Raw genomic sequence first — 16,592 nt, forward strand, 5'->3', positions numbered from 1 at the left:
GCAGCGATCGATCCAGCGGGGGTTGATTTATCATGTCTAGTATAAACATGATAAATCAACCATTGATCGCTCTAGCATCGACTCCAGTAGTCCACCTCAATGAGAAGCGAAGATGCTCTCCTGTCGACACACCGTAGTGAAGACACCACGTTAAGTAGATCTAAGTATGTCTACTTCAGCTACGTTATTCACGCAGCTGAAGTTGCGTAACTTAGATCGATTCCCCTCCCTGTAGTGTAGGCCAACCCTTAGAAAGCATTTTAATTAGAGAGACATAAGATTAGAACCACACTACAGGAGCTGGAAAGTCTTTTGGCCTCCAAGAGGGGAAAAGAGAACCCTGGAAGAAAGATACTGGGTAGTTCCTTTGGATAAGATTTAAACCCACAATCAAATTGAGAAGAACAAAATAAGTTATTACTAAGTAAAGGACAAGTTAAACTTTCAGTTTAAAAGCAACAAGTTGTGGTGAGAAGAGGGGCAGAACAAAGTCAAATGTATGTTCAATATTAAGATCTAAAGCTAGGAGTAGAAAACCTGGAATAAACTCATAGCAGCCATATATCAAGGACAGCACACTGTAAGCTTATTTAAAAGATTACCACCATGTATCAAGGAAATCCAAGGTTGAAACAAATGTATTTCTTGCTTTGGGATAATAAGTTTTTAAAAAACATAAAAAGGAGTCCAACTTACAGTATTTGGATTGGTGAGGTTCCTTGCATCTGTCAACCAGCTGCTTAAATGGTTATATGTGCTTCTTCTGTGAAGAGCCAAGTGAGGAGGATTTAACTATAGTATGTAGTTACTCCCAATAGTACACTTTTCAGAATTTTAGTGTTTAAGATAGGTTTGTCCCAGAGATGAAGTGATAAGTTCTGTTCTGAATTCAGAACAGAACTTAAGCAACTCAGCTAACCCATGAAGCAGCACGAACTCTGGAGCATAGGCCAGCTACATCAGATGCAGTATTACTGCTTTCCATGAGGGCAACATGTTAAGACACAGTGTTGTATTAAACTCATTAAAGGATTTCCTATCTAATACTCAAAGAATACTGCACTGCAGAATACTGCTTAGGTAACACTGCATAAGATTGCGTTCTTTAAGTAAGACTTATTTTCAGTGAATTAGGATGCATGAAATGGAGAGAAAGTATAAGGCGGCAGAAAAACTGGACATGAAACCACACACTTAAGGACAAGGATGTGCCTTCAACTGTGCCCCAAATGTATGAGGATTTATCTTGTGCAATGCCCATTAAGTTTGTTCTTTGCTTAGAAGACAGGCAATACCTTCAGGTTGCTTTTTTTCCCTAAACCATTAAGTCTCATTGATCGTTCTGTATTAACTATTCCTTTAAAAACATAATTAAAATATTTACTCTTATCTGACTGTATATTCTTCAGCAGATCAATAGCTGAGCTTGCTCAAATGAAGGGAATTTGGACCGACAAGATGGGTGAGGGAACTCTTTAATTGGACCAACTTCTGTTGGTGAGAGAGAAGCTTTAAACTTTAAGGCCACAGAGAGCTCTTCTTCAGGTCTGGGAAAGGTACTCCCAGGAGCACCACTAAACCCAAGGTGCAACAGATTACTTATGCTAAACAATTAGCACATATTCTATTTCCCCATGTTTATCCCCCACCCCCCACTGTTCTTCAGACATTCTGGTCAACTGCTGGAAATGGCCCACCTTGATTATCACTACAAAAAGTGTCTCCCTCCCCCTCCCTCCTGCTGATAATAGCTCACCTTAAGCGATCACTCTCTTTAGAGTGTGTATGGTAACACCCATTGTTTCATGGTCTCTGTGTATACAAGTCTCCCCACTGTATTCTCCACCGAATGCATCCGATGAAGTGAGCTGTAGCTCACGAAAGCTTATGCTCAAATACATTTGTTAGTCTCTAAAGGTGCCACAAGTCTTCCTTTTCTTTTTGCGGATACAGACTAACACAGCTGCTACTCTGAAACATATTCTAAGCAGATTTCAGAGTAACAGCCGTGTTAGTCTGTATTCACAAAAAGAAAAGGAGGACTTGTGGCACCTTAGAGACTAACCAAATTATTTGAGCATAAGCTTCCGTGAGCTACAGCTCACTTCATCGGATGCATACTGTGGAAGCAACTACAGCATTTGCTCAAGAAACTTCCTGAAAAAGCACAAGATCAAATCCGCACAGACACACCGCTGGAACCCCGACCTGGGATATTCTATCTACTACCCAAGATCCATAAACCTGGAAATCCTGGGCGCCCCATCATCTCAGGGATTGGCACCCTGACAGCAGGATTGTCTGGCTATGTAGACTCCCTCCTCAGGCCCTACGCTACCAGCACTCCCAGCTACCTTCGAGACACCACTGACTTCCTGAGGAAACTACAATCCATCGGTGATCTTCCTGATAACACCATCCTGGCCACTATGGATGTAGAAGCCCTCTACACCAACATTCCACACAAAGATGGACTACAAGCCGACAAGAACACTATTCCCGATAATGTCACGGCTAACCTGGTGGCTGAACTTTGTGACTTTGTCCTCACCCATAACTATTTTACATTTGGGGACAATGTATACCTTCAGATCAGCGGCACTGCTATGGGTACCCGCATGGCCCCACAGTATGCCAACATTTTTATGGCTGATTTAGAACAACGCTTCCTCAGCTCTCGTCCCCTAAAGCCCCTACTCTACTTGCGCTATATTGAGGACATCATCATCTGGACCCATGAAAAAGAAGCCCTTGAGGAATTCCACCATGATTTCAACAATTTCCATCCCACCATCAACCTCAGCCTGGTCCAGTCCACACAAGAGATCCATTTCCTGGCACTACAGTGCTAATAAACAATGATCACAAACACCACCCTATACCGGAAACCTACTGACCGCTATTCCTACTTACATGCCTCCAGCTTTCACCCTGACCACACCACACGATCCATCGTCTACAGCCAAGCTCTGCAATACAACCGCATTTGCTCCAACCCCTCAGACAGAGACAAACACCTACAAGATCTCTATCAGGCATTGATACAATACCCACCTGCGGAAGTGAAGAAACAGACTGATAGAGCCAGAAGAGTTCCCAGAAGTCACCTACTACAGGACATGGCCCAACAAAGAAAATAACAGAACGCCACTAGCCGTCACCTTCAGGCCCCAACTAAAACCCCTCCAACGCATTATTAAGGATCTACAACCTATCCTGAAGGATGACCCAACACTCTCACAAATCTTGGGAGACAGGCCAGTCTTTGCCTACAGACAGCCCCCCAACCTGAAGCAAATACTCACCAGCAACCACATACCACACAACAGAACCACTAACCCAGGAACCTATTCTTGCAACAAAGCCCGTTGCCAACTGTGCCCACATATCTATTCAGGGGACACCATCACAGGGCCTAATCACATCAGCCACACTATCAGAGGCTCGTTCACCTGCACATCCACCAATGTGATATATGCCATCATGTGCCAGCAATGCCCCTCTGCCATGTACATTGGTCAAACTGGACAGTCTCTACGTAAAAGAATAAATGGACACAAATCAGATGCCAAGAACTGTAACATTCATAAACCAGTCGGAGAACACTTCAATCTCTCTGGTCACGCAATTACAGACATGAAGGTTGCTATCCTACAACAAAAAACTTCAAATCCAGACTCCAGCGAGAAACTGCTGAATTGGAATTCATTTGCAAATTGGATACTATTAATTTAAGCTTAAATACAGACTGGGAGTGGCTAAGTCATTATGCAAGGTAGCCTATTTCCCCTACCCCCTCCCCCCCGACGTTCTGGTTAAACTTGGATTTATGCTGGAAATGGCCCACCTTGATTATCATGCACATTGTAGGGAGAGTGGTCACTTTAGATAAGCTATTACCAGCAGGAGAGTGGGGTGGGAGGAGGTATTGTTTCATGGTCTCTGTATATATAATGTCTTCTGCAGTTTCCACAGTATGCATCTGATGAAGTGAGCTGTAGCTCACGAAAGCTTATGCTCAAATAAATTGGTTAGTCTCTAAGGTGCCACAAGTACTCCTTTTCTTATATTCTAAGCGGCTGTTCAAGGTGAAGCGGCTTGTTAACACCTCTGCATAGGACAAGGGGGGGGAGCGCTAAATGGGTTACAGATTGTTGTAGTAAGCCATAAATTCAGTGTCTGAGACACTAAAAATCATGGACTGAACAGTTATGAATTTAAGCTCCCAGGCTCATCTTTTGAAAGTGTTGTGCAGGCTTCCTTTGAGGATGAAGACTGATAGGTCAGAGTGACTGCTTTGTGAACAAAGTGTTCATCCACAGGGGATATGGTGTTTTTGTATTCTTTTCCTGTGAGAGTTAATTCAAGAGCATAGTGATTGTCTATTTTCACCCACATAATTATTGGGGCATTTAGCGCACTAAATGTAGTACACCACATGTTGTAATGGGCAGGCATAGGATCTATGGATCTTGAAAAGTGGGGGTGGGTGATCATTGTAACAGCAGAGATATGTCTGCAAGTTTTGCATCTTTTCTGGCAGGGTCTGGTGCTGCTTTGAGTTGGTATGCCCTGGTCTGTGAGGAATTTGGATTGCCCGTGGAATCAAAGCCATGAAATGACAATGACCTCCTCTGAGGGAGCCTAATTGGTGTATGCCTGCATCCCTGCAGGGAATAAGAAGATTTTTGTATGCTTTGCTCCTTATTTTGGAAAGAACTCACAAAGTTCTTCTTACCCTGCGAACAGCCTATTAACCATTTTCTAAAAGAAACACCTTGCATTCCCAGCCTCTAAACGGAGCTATATCAGACACGTGCCGAGTACCCTCTAATCATTTCTACATGGCAATGCAACTTAAGTTTCAAAACACAGCTTCTCCATGCATTGCATCATTTTATTCATTGTTCTAAATTTTTAACCCACCATTCATTTCTTAATGGATAACAAAAAAAAATTTCAGTTCTCTACATACACACAGATAAGGGATATGTAACAAGGTATTAAATAGGTGATTCTAAACCACCACCACTTAGAGAAGCATGTAGAGTACAAGACATTCATTCATCTGCAACCTGACCATGAATATTCAGTAGTTTTTCCTTATACTGAATATAACGTACTGATAAAATGTATATCGTTGGTATACCTACATGCAAGTCAATTACAGATTATACAGCAAAAAGAAAGGTAGTTGCAGTTGGGAATGTAATTTATGACTATTAGTTAAGACCCTGAAGATATTTAGTTTTACTCTGAAACTGTTTCAGTGACAGGGAAATTACTACATCTTCAAAATACCAAGTCTTTGCTATAAAAAAAAATGACTACACAAAGTTTGAGTGTGTACAAGCAGCTAGCTACTCACTATTTATTGTATTCCTTCCCATTTAGGGAAAGCTAGGCCACCTCTGTTTGAAAGACTACCGATAAATGGGAGAGTTCAAGAACAGGTCAGGACAGGGGTGGGCAAACTACGGCCCGTGGCCCGGATCCAGCCCTCGGGGCTTTGGATCCGGCCCGCGGAATTACCCCCTGTGGTGCCGCAGGCCCTGCGCCACTCTCAGAATCAGCCGGCACCATGTTGGAGGGGCTGGGGGTATGGCAGAGGGCTCCATGCATAGCCCTTGCCTCCAGGGACCGCCCCCCTGCAGCTCCCATTGGCCCGGGAACCTGGAGGCATGGCAAAGGCAGTGCAGTCATGGTGCCGGCTGCTTCCCGGAGTGGCGCGGCGTGGGGCCAGAGCAGGCACGCAGGGAGTCTGCCCTGTCCCCAGGGCGCACCGCTGCCACCCCGAAGCCGCTTTAAGTAAGCGGCACCGGGCAGGAGCCCAAACCCGTCCTGTACCCTGCACCCCAACACCCCCTGCCCTGAGCCACATGCTGCACCCTGCATCCCAGTGCACCCCAACCCCCTGCCCTGAGCCCCCAGCTGCACCCTGCACCCCTCCTGGACCCCAACCCCCTTCCCTAAGCCCCCTCATATATTCCGCATCCCTCCTCTGCCCCAATCCCTTGCCCTGAGCCTGTTCCTGCACACTGCAGCCCCTCCTGCACCCCAACCCCCTGCCCCGCATACAATTTCCCCACCCAGATGTGGCCCTCGGCCCAAAAAGTTTGCCCACCCCTGGGCCAGCAGCTTTTTAATAGATCTGTGTAACAGAATGCCGTATCCCAGAATTCCACTACATACTATCTCCAGGGTAGACAACTTGAGTCTGGGAATATTCCCATATCCCCATCATGAAAAATAAAATAAAAACAAAAACTAACTTCCATACCCTGAAATATTAAGAGACACAGAACCACCTTTCAGGTAAGATAGTTTAAATAAGTTGGCAGAATGCAGTAACACCACAATGCCTGAAGGGGGAGAGTCAATAACAGACGTTTCCAAGGAGAAGCTTGTTTATGCAGAACTTTGAGATTCTGAAGTCTCGCATTTATTAAACAAAGTCAATTTGAAAGTAAACTACCAGTGCTTTACTTTTTCAACAGCCATTTGTAGAAGGGAGGGAAATAAAGGAGAGGCTGCATAAGAAAGGGTGAAAATCCACTATCCAGATACCTGACTAGTTTAGAAAACCAAGAGGACTGAGACCCAGAGAAAGTAGTCATATTCTATGTAGTGACATTGTACAGCAGTGTCCCAAATAGGCTTGGAAATAAATTGGTAGTCATACCACATGTTCTATTTTAGCTATAACTACAGTTGACAAAACTCAGACAATATCTTACCTAGTAATATCATAGACCATGAGCGCTCCTGCTGCTCCTCTGTAGTAGCTTCGTGTTACAGCCCTAAATCGCTCTTGTCCTGCTGTGTCCCAGATCTGCAGTTTAATTTTTTGGCCACTAACTTCAATTATTCTTGTACCAAATTCGACCCCAATTGTGTGGGGACAGTCAGCCATAACTGTTACAGAAAGATAAATCAGAGGTTCACATCTTTCTACTAGAAGTCTTCTCCCTCTGACAGAGGAAGATTTAGTAATGCCATCTTTCATGGGGGGGGGGGGGGGGAAGAGGGAGAAGAGAACACTAATCTAAATCAACCCGCTTTACAACAGTAAATTGTTTTTAATTTAAACAGCATTGAATGATTGTGTTCAGGAAATAACTAATGATAGTTTTAATGCACTGCCAAACATTTAAGAATGGTCAATTCATAAATCAGAAAATTCCTAATGGAAGTTGCAAAAGTATGCAACATTAAGGTGTTTGGCACTACAAGTTGAGTAACTGAGTCAGTTTAGATGGCTGCAGAACCAACCCTTGTGGAAACAACTTTAACTTGAAGGCTTAGAGAGACTAACCATGACTTGAAATAATTCAATGAAGTTTATAAATTTCCAACAGACGGTTAAAAACTCTGCACATGACTATAGGAGTGATCATGCCGGATCACACCAGAGATCCATCCAGTTTAGTATCACATTTTGAAGACTTGCCTGTAACTGTTTGAGGAAGGTTTAAGAAACATGTCAGAAGACAGTTCTAGGATAACCTGTCAAAAGGAAAATCATCTTCCTAATCCCCGCTAGAGATCAGTTTATGCCCTGTCCTTGTGCTCAAAATTTAAGTTCTATTGCTTCAAGTTTACAGAACTTTTGATGAATTAAAAATACTTAAAGCATTCTCTCAAAAAATCTGATGGTCTCTTCAAAAGTCAGGCCACATTCAAGAGATTTGGTATTACCTTTGATTACCCTATTCACACTGGAAAGTCACTTTCAGAGCCCTAGTTCTCACCACACAAGCACACTTTAAAGCTGTGTAACTACTTTGCAAGCTCAAGGACATGAAAACTAAGCTACTTTATCCACGATAAGAAAACTGCATGGAAAGGATAAGACAGTATTAAGAGCCACAACAAACTTTCACCACCACTGAAGAAACGAAACTAGCAAAACTTCAGAACTGAGAAGCAACACTTGAGTCAATGCTTATGTACCACATCTCTAACACAGAAGAGAAAAAGGACATTGCAGTTATAAAACAGATACATATACACTCCTTAAGGAGCATGTATCATGCAGATGCAGCAGCTGTGACTCATGACAATCAAGCTATAAAATTAACTCCAGTGTTACTTAAACCTGTAAGAGGCTGCCTTTGATTTTTAGCAGTTATATCCCACTTTGAATGTCAAAAGTATAACTCCTCTCAAAGTGAGCTTTTGCACTCCAACAGAGGCTCTACTCTCACCAAATACCAATGCAAAGAAGTGTAGGAATATTTTTCAAGTGGAGTTTGTGATTGAAGTTTAGTAGCACACTTTCAGAAGCCATCATGTAGCACGACCTTTCCCAGCACCATGCCTGTTACAGATACCCGTCTATGTTTTGGGAATGCTATAGCCTTTACTTCACAGAACTCACTCTCCAGACATGTGGACAGACAAATGACCTGACAGGCAGCAGACTATGCTAAATAACTATTTGCTTCTATCTTCATCATTCTGACTATGATTAGTCTACCTATTTGTAATGGGTGAAGCACCCGAAGGAACTCATGCATGCTGGAAAATAGCTTTCAGAACTAGGGAAGCAGGAAAAAGAAGGAGAAAGCATACCATCAGTTCAAACAGAGGCTCCAAATGAAGATACTCACATTTCTTTTCTGTGAATTGGTGAAGTAAGCAGGACTTTCCTACACCCATGTCCCCTGTTACAGAAAACACAGTTACTGTACTGGTAACAATGGCTTCAATTTAAAAACATCTGACAAACTTTACATTGAATACGCAAGTGCCTTGCTGGACCATGCTTTGCTATGCCTGTATGCACAAGATGCTTCACAGTGCACCTGGTAACAGTACTTTTCCCTATAGCTTTGTTCACAGGCATAGGGTAGTAGAGGCGTCCAAGGAATAAACAAAAGGAAAGGAATTCAGGTTACAGCCTCATGCGATATCACTATTTGAGGTTTGCAAGGTCATACAGAAAGCTGACCCATTAGACACCGAGTGGGAGAGATACCAAGGTTATTTGCAACTTTCAGAAGGGCAACAGAAATTTTAAATTCCATACTGACAGACAGAGCAGAGACCTTTAATTATAAACATTTTACACCAGAAGTTAGGCATCTTCCAGTAGCTGAGCAAGTGTGAGGCAGCTGCTACACTGTCATGTTAGTCCTGTATTAGGCTTCAGCCCAATCATTGCAGTGTGCTTCACATACAGAACTAAATGATCAATTGTTTTAAAGAGAACAAAGAAACAATCAAGGATCTCATAGCAACCTTGATTTGCACACCTTTAAGGCAAAACTGCCCCCAGAGTCATCTACACAAAACCCTTTAGAGTTGTATAAGCAACACAGCGAGCCCAATCCTACTGTGATAATCATAAAAAGAAACCGGTCAGGAAGAAGCATCAGGAGATCTAGTCCAGTGGTTCTCAAACTTTTGTATTGGTGACCCATTTCACACAGCAACCCTCTGCGTGTGGCCACCCCCCTTATGAATTTTTTTTTTTTAAAAAAAAAACCTTTAATATTTAAAAGTATTATACATGCTGGAGTGAAGTATGTTTTGGGTGGAGGCTGACAGCTCATGACCATCCTCTGTAAACCTCCTGACCCTCTGAGGGGTCACGACCCCCAGTTCGAGAACCCCTGATCTCGTCCATTCTCCTGCACTGAGGCAGGATTAAGTAAACCTCGGCCATCCCCAATAAGCTTTTGTCTCTAACCTGTTTTTAAAACACCTCTAATAATGGATTCCACAGCCTCCCTTGATAACCTGTTCCAGCATTTACCTATCCTCACAGTTAGGAAGTTTTTTCTAATATCCAACCTAAATCTCCCTTGCTGCAAATTGAGAGGATTACCTCTTGTTCCCCACGTCTACCGAGGGTAGAACAATGAATAACTTAAAAGTTGCTAGAGGACAGTTATTTGAAGACTTCAGTCCCTGCTCAGCCTTTTCTCTTCTAGACTAAACATACACAACTCTTTCAACTTTTCTTTGAAGGTCATCTTTTCCAAGCCTCGTATTTTCATTGCTCTCTTCTAGACTATCTTTCTTAAAAGTATGATGCCCAAAAACTGGACACATTATGCAAGCTGAGGCCTCACAGTCCAGAGTAAAGCAGAACAATTACATTCTGTGTCTCACAACACTCTTATTAACAAACTCCAGCATGAGATTTGCCTTTTTCACAACTACATCATGTTGCTGATTCATATTTATGTTCCACTAATTCCCAGATCCTCTTCTACAGTACTGCTGCCTACAATGGGGAAAACTGGTTGTGTGTGTGTGTTTGACTTTCTTCTTCCTAAGTGTAGTGCTTTGCAATTGTCATTACTGAATTTCATCTCTAGTTCAGACCAAATTCTCCAATTTATCAAGATCATTCTGAATTCTAATTCTGTCCTCCAAGGTGCTTGCAACCCCTCCCAGTGTGGTGTTGTCTACAACTTTTATAGGCCTACTCTCCATCATCCAAGTTGTTAATGAAACTGAATAGTACTGGATCAGAGACACCCTTGCAGGACCCCATGGATATGTCCTTCCAGTCTGGCAGCAAACCATTGGTAACTATTCTGAATATGGTCTTTCATCCAGCTGTGCACCTGCCTCATTGTCATTTCATTTAGATATTTCCCTAGTTTGCTTATAATTTTAAATGCGACAGTATAGATAACCCACAATACTCCACACATCTCTTGTGGTCAAGATAAGGTGCTCGTAGTAAACTTAATTTTGACACTCTACAGTCAAAAGACACCCTAGGAGTGTACGGGCCTAGTACCTGCAATCATATGTCCTCAAGCAGCTGGCCCCAGCGACTATGCAGCTTAATCTCTCAGTTACTTTTTTATAAATGAAAAGAAACAAAATTTGTTTTTTGATGCTGTGGGTTCCAAGTTCAACTGACAAACATTAAGGATTTTCCTCCCCGCCATACCCCACACATAACTGTGCCCCTTTTATGCAGCTGCAGCAGCATAAAGTATTGGAAGAGCCATTTAGCCAAGGGAGGATTTCCCCAGCATAGGCAGAATGTTGCAGGTTTTGGCATAAGGGGTATAATTAGGGTGAGCAGAACCTCCAGAGCTGCCCAAATTGCACCAAGGACTGAACCAGGTCACTAGCATTTGAGAGAATGAAGGAGGAGACTTAAAGTCACTGTAGCCTCTCTTCCCCATAAACTGCACTGCAGGCATTGGTACCCGCGGTAATCTGTTTATTTTTATTTTTTTTTTAAATACAAAGTTGCAGTTTTAAGACAGGGACATTTAAAAGCAGCGGCATATTTTAGAGAGGGTTATAGAAATCATTACTCTGATTTAACCATGCACTTGCATAAGTTTGCCTGTGCAATCCTGGAACTATGCCACTCAGTGAAACTCAGCAGTACAACGTACCTAACATGTATTTGTTACAAAAAAGTTTCATAGGTCGTATTGTACATGTGAACAGGAAGTCTCCCATTGCAGGTACATACATTCACTTCAGTTATTTCTTAGTCAGACTGTGACTGTGGACTAGTTTTTAGTTTTGTTTTTTAATTGGAACTCAAAAGTACAGAGTGCACAAAAGCTTTCTCCCAGGCTGAGATGAACACCAATTTCCTAATAAAGATAAGCTACATCAGAATAAAAGACAATGGCCCAAATTCTGAAATTTTAATCTAAAAGTGGAGATACACCTTTGTGCCTCCCAAATTCTGGGCTGTCTGTAGATTTGTTGTCTGCAATACAAGTTAGAGCAGTTGCGGGAGCTGATTTACAGCATCTTTCCACATCCACCCAGGATGGCTTTAAAAAAAAAAAGAAGAAGAAGTATTTTTCAGAAGACCCAACATTTTAATTTTATTTAAATTAAACACTTTTAAAAATGGGGGGGGGGGGGGTTAAATGACAACCTAGATTAAGTCCTAAGCTTACTATGCTCTATTAAAATCATTTAAATAAAAACAATGTTAAAGCAGTACCCAATTGCTCCAAAGCTTTAAAGAAAGTCAAACCACTGAACTGGTAGAAGTCACTGGCCAAGAATCTGGAGCCAGAGTTTGCTGAAGTGCTAAACCAACTTTTGGCAGCATTAGCCTCTTCTGCAGGTGCAGAGAGAATGTTTTCTTCATTTCTGTCTATTCAACTAGTTCAGTTTTAAGTTGAGAAACCAATTGTAGTTGAGAAAGCAGGAAAGCTTGTTTTCTCTCTTCCCATCTATGAATAAAAATGAGGTGTGAGGATAAGATTTACTAGTTATAAAATCCTGAAGGACAGTTACCAGAAACATTCAATTCACTTTTTTTTTTTATAATAAAAGCAGCTTTAAAATGTAAAATGTGTTGACAAGAAAAAAGGTAGGTAACCAGCATATGTAAGGTAATTTAATAAAAACAGTTTTAAAATGTCTGTATTTAATTGAATTCCAATTTTCACCAAATGCAGCAACACTAGATTAAAATTAAAAAATTTATCTACTGAAAAAAAATGTATCATTCAAGTTTCTAAAATACTAAAAACTAAGCATCTGAGAAGCATGTTATACTACATCTGTATACTTATACAGCGATTATAGTTTATCCTTCTGGTCAACAAGAGTACCACCAAATTATGCCAACCAATGAGAATCAACCTCTCTCTAGGAAAACTGACAGAGATGCAAAACAAGATTAAAATCAATTTAAATCATCAAGGAAGAAACACTGATTTAATTCAGGATTAAAATTGGTGATTTAAGTCATTCTACCCTTCAGCCACCTACACATGGTAAGAGGGGGGGAAAAAAAAGCAAAGAATCTGGCTACCTTCAAGCCCTTTACACTGTGAAAGCGTATACTGGAGACCAAGAATAGCCAAAAACGGGGGCTACAGTCACTAACCCTTTGGGATTGACAAACATTTCTGTATTGTAAGATTGCACCAGAATACAGCCCCACCCTGCTAAGGGAACGAATACTGAACTTGCACTCACTACCAGCTCACAAACAGGTCTTCGCTGGGAAGAGTGTGTCTTCAGTGTAGTGCTTTCTGCTGAGACAATTACACTCTACCGAGTATGCTTTTGTTTCAATGGCCTTGTTTGGACTGTTCTCTTTTCTAGCCTTAGAAAGCAACCACTGTGCATATCAACAAACAGTAGCAGGATAATCCAGCTACAAAAAATAAAGCAGATAACTACAATTATACCAGTACTGTAGTAATATTATCTTCATTAATTTTAAAGCAGAGCAAGCAGCAGACTGGCTGAATGTTCTCTATAGAAATGAGTTTGCATGTTTCCCAGATTCCCCCCTCCATCCCATAAGCAGTTAAACTTCATGTGATTTGCAGCACAACTTTTAACAAGCACCAGAAAACCAGAGCTAAGTGTTGTGGCCTTAGAAATAAGAATTTGGGGGGGAGGCACAATGAAATCCAATTAGAACTACACCTGGTAAGCGGTGCTCAGAAAGCAAAGGAAGGTGGATTTCAGTAAATAGCGCATATTTACCACTAACTTTAAAACACAATATTCCATTAGATGAAGTTTTGTGGGGCTGGAGAAAGTAGAAACAATAGGAGATGCAAGGTGAAGTGTACATAATGATAAAACATTGCTCTAGATGCACACTTAACAGGAAGATTTCCTTTCAGTAGGAACTCACCCAAAGTTCAGATACACTTTAGAATGTCTGTAAGCAAGTATTTATCCCAACATGTGTTTTTAAAGTAAAAACATTTTTCAATTTCATACTTACCAATAATGATGTACTTAAATATGTAAGAGTAGTTGTAAGGTGCAGTTGCCATTGTGGCACTATAAAAAAAAGAAAAGAAATAGATCAGTGGTTTTAAATGGTTAATCTGTATTGCTGATTTAGATACATCCCTTCTCCCTGAAGGGTATAAAATGAGTGCATGTTTTTTCTTGAGCTATCCTTTTATTCCAATCTCAGATTTCTACTGCATTTCCATGCAGCCAATGGATTAAGAGATGCAAATACTCAGAACACAAGACATCCAGTAACAGGCCCTTCCATGTCATGTATTACGAAGCACTGTCTGCACCAGGGACTTCCATGAACAAATTCTAACTAGTGCAAATACTAGTCTAGCCGCTCCATACAGAAGGCTCAAGCAGCTTCTGGCACTAGTGGGAGTGTATAATATACACCTCTACCCTGATATAACGCTGTCCTTGGGAGCCAAAAAAATATCTTACTGCGTTATAGCGAACTTGCTTTGATCCACCAGCATGCGCAGCCGCCCTCCCTCGCAGCACTGCTTTACCACGTTATATCCAAATTCATGTTATATCAGGTTGCATTATATTGGGGTAGAGGTGTAATCAGATTCTTTAGTGCAGATGGTTTGACAGAAAATAGGACATTCCAACTTCCACATTTGTGGAGAAGTCTCAGTTTGACAATACAGTGCTAGTTACAATTTAGAACACCTCTTTTGAAGTCCCAAAAGCTTTTCTAAAAAAAAAAAAGTGCACTTTAAGATTTGAACCAAAGCCATAACCACCATTTTGCCATTACAAAGAACTTAAATTACAGTATACCACAGAATGTTTTCCAAAGATAAACACTACAGATTTGCATATTTTAAGTCAGCTAAACCTGCTCACTCTAGTTTATAGAGAAGGCTACTTCAGGCCCCATGCTCTGTTGAGTAAGAAGTCTAGATTTCCTACATCCAGTCATTGAGAGAGCTTAAGCCACAGGTCAGATGTTCAGGAAATTGGACAATAATTGTTGCTTTGTCAGCCAGACAGCAGTGAACAAGCCTCAGTAATTTGACTACTTTTACATGAACTGATCATTTTATATCATATCAACCTGTTAATTAACTTTTACTTAAACTTTACTATAAATGGTATACTAAGTAAGATAAGGTGAATTATTCTGGGAAGTTTAAATACATAGGAATAAGGAATGCTTAGTTCTGTCTAGATTGACAAACCAAGTCATTGTCATTATTTACCTTTAATATATGCAATTTTTGGATCTAAACAATTTCAGATACCTGCTTAAAAACTGGAACTATAGTTCTTGTGAGTTTAACATTTATGAATGACTCCTCTGCCTCACTGAAGACTCCTTTTACTACTTCAAAGTACAGCTATGTCGGAGTTCTAGTCCTGCTCAGATGTTTCCTTGGAAGCCTTGTCCCTTCATTAATTCCCTTAGTGGCACTTCTCATGCATCTTATTTCCCTCCCACCCCAGCCACCCGTTTAAAATGAGGATAGTGCTGCTCACCCATATGACTAAATGTTAAGTATTCATTGATTCAACATCTTCTGCACTTACTCACTCATTTTCCTACCCCCCGCATGTCAGATATCCCTCTATGTAACTAGTGGTTTTGGATCTCTAGCCCACTTAAGTCATATTACAAGTTAGTGCAACTTCAACTCATGGAGATAGGACAAGTGTGTTTATATATTAAAAGAATCAGTCAAGTAAAATCAGTGGGGAACACTACAGAAATGCTGACAGTTCAACGGCATTTTGATATATACCATAGTAAACACTTCTTCTTACTCACCTAAAAAGGAAACTAATCCAAACCAATGACCACTCAAGGTAAGGAAAAAGCCTGAGTTGACTGTCTAACAGGAACACTGCATACAGTGTGAATCCAAAAAGATGGTGTGGACAATAGTTTAGAGCACAGCAGGAAGGACAGAAGGAAGAGACTCCAGCAGGGACTTTTGGGGGGAAGGGGTGGGGTAAGAATAGCTTAAAGGTCTTAATGTGTGCAAGGCAAGATATGGCAGTACCAGGGACTTTCCCCTTCCCCAGCTGTTTTATTCAGAGGAAGTTCCCCTTTCCCCTCTGTCCAACCAGACAGCACTTCTCTACCTTTCTCAGGTCTCTTGAATTAGGCAACTTCCACTCCATGTACCCCAAGCAGCTAAGCAAACTATCTAAAACATCATAAGTTAAATTCTATTAGGCCTAAACTAAGCCTAGATAGCCCAAAGGAGTTTTTGCACAAAGTTATTCTGGTAATGTAATAGCAAGGCAAGTTTCCATCATGAGATGCTCTGCAGTAGCTCAGAGCACCTTTGGCACTATTTTGGTTGGAGGGGGAAGGGGGGAGAGGAGAGAGAACTGGAGAGGAAATGATGGTCAGGACAATAGTTTTCTTCCCCTTCCACCCCAGACTATAGTTCTCAGAACAAGACTTTAGATCCCCCTCCAGAGACTGTCTGAAAGCAGTGCAAGGCAGTAGTTTTGCAAGGACAGTACTTCTTGTTGTACTGGGTAGAAGAGCAATTGTGAGAGTCAAACAACCCACTGATGTAGGGCTATAACTTCAGCATCAAGCTTTGTCCTTTCACATAAAAGGCTCAAGTTCTTTCAAGCTTACACCACCAGTTGCTGGATGTGCAGTGATACTTCTTGCTATATTCCTGAAGATCTTCATCATATTTAGAAAAAGATTACTTCAGTGTCAGATGAATGTTAATGCTCCAAGTACATAAAGAGTTCAATGTCAGTGCAGCTTTTCCAGTGTGGACACACCCTGATGCTGCAGATTTTCTGACTGCATCTTCCAGGTTTTATATGCTGGAAAGGAAGCAGAATGAGTCCCAAGAGCAATACCATTCAGTGTCAGAAAAATCTTAACAGGTTTG

General features: G+C 41.3%; 1 protein-coding gene across 2 annotated transcripts in view; it reads right to left on the bottom strand.

Annotated features, from left to right (window-relative positions):
* The window catches only part of RAB14 (RAB14, member RAS oncogene family), a 34,305-nt gene that overhangs the window by 6,086 nt on the left and 11,627 nt on the right, over nucleotides 1–16,592 (bottom strand). For both annotated transcript variants that reach the window (XM_048822318.2, XM_048822317.2), the window contains 4 exons: nucleotides 13,700–13,758; nucleotides 8,613–8,666; nucleotides 6,738–6,915; nucleotides 697–763 (listed from right to left, as the gene is read on the bottom strand). In XM_048822318.2, coding sequence (XP_048678275.1) covers nucleotides 697–763; nucleotides 6,738–6,915; nucleotides 8,613–8,666; nucleotides 13,700–13,751 — 351 coding nt within the window. In that variant the 5' untranslated portion in view covers nucleotides 13,752–13,758. The remainder of the gene's footprint in view (nucleotides 1–696; nucleotides 764–6,737; nucleotides 6,916–8,612; nucleotides 8,667–13,699; nucleotides 13,759–16,592) is intronic.

Source organism: Caretta caretta, chromosome 16 (genome assembly GCF_965140235.1).
Source record: "Caretta caretta isolate rCarCar2 chromosome 16, rCarCar1.hap1, whole genome shotgun sequence".
Lineage (NCBI taxonomy): Eukaryota > Metazoa > Chordata > Testudines > Cheloniidae > Caretta > Caretta caretta.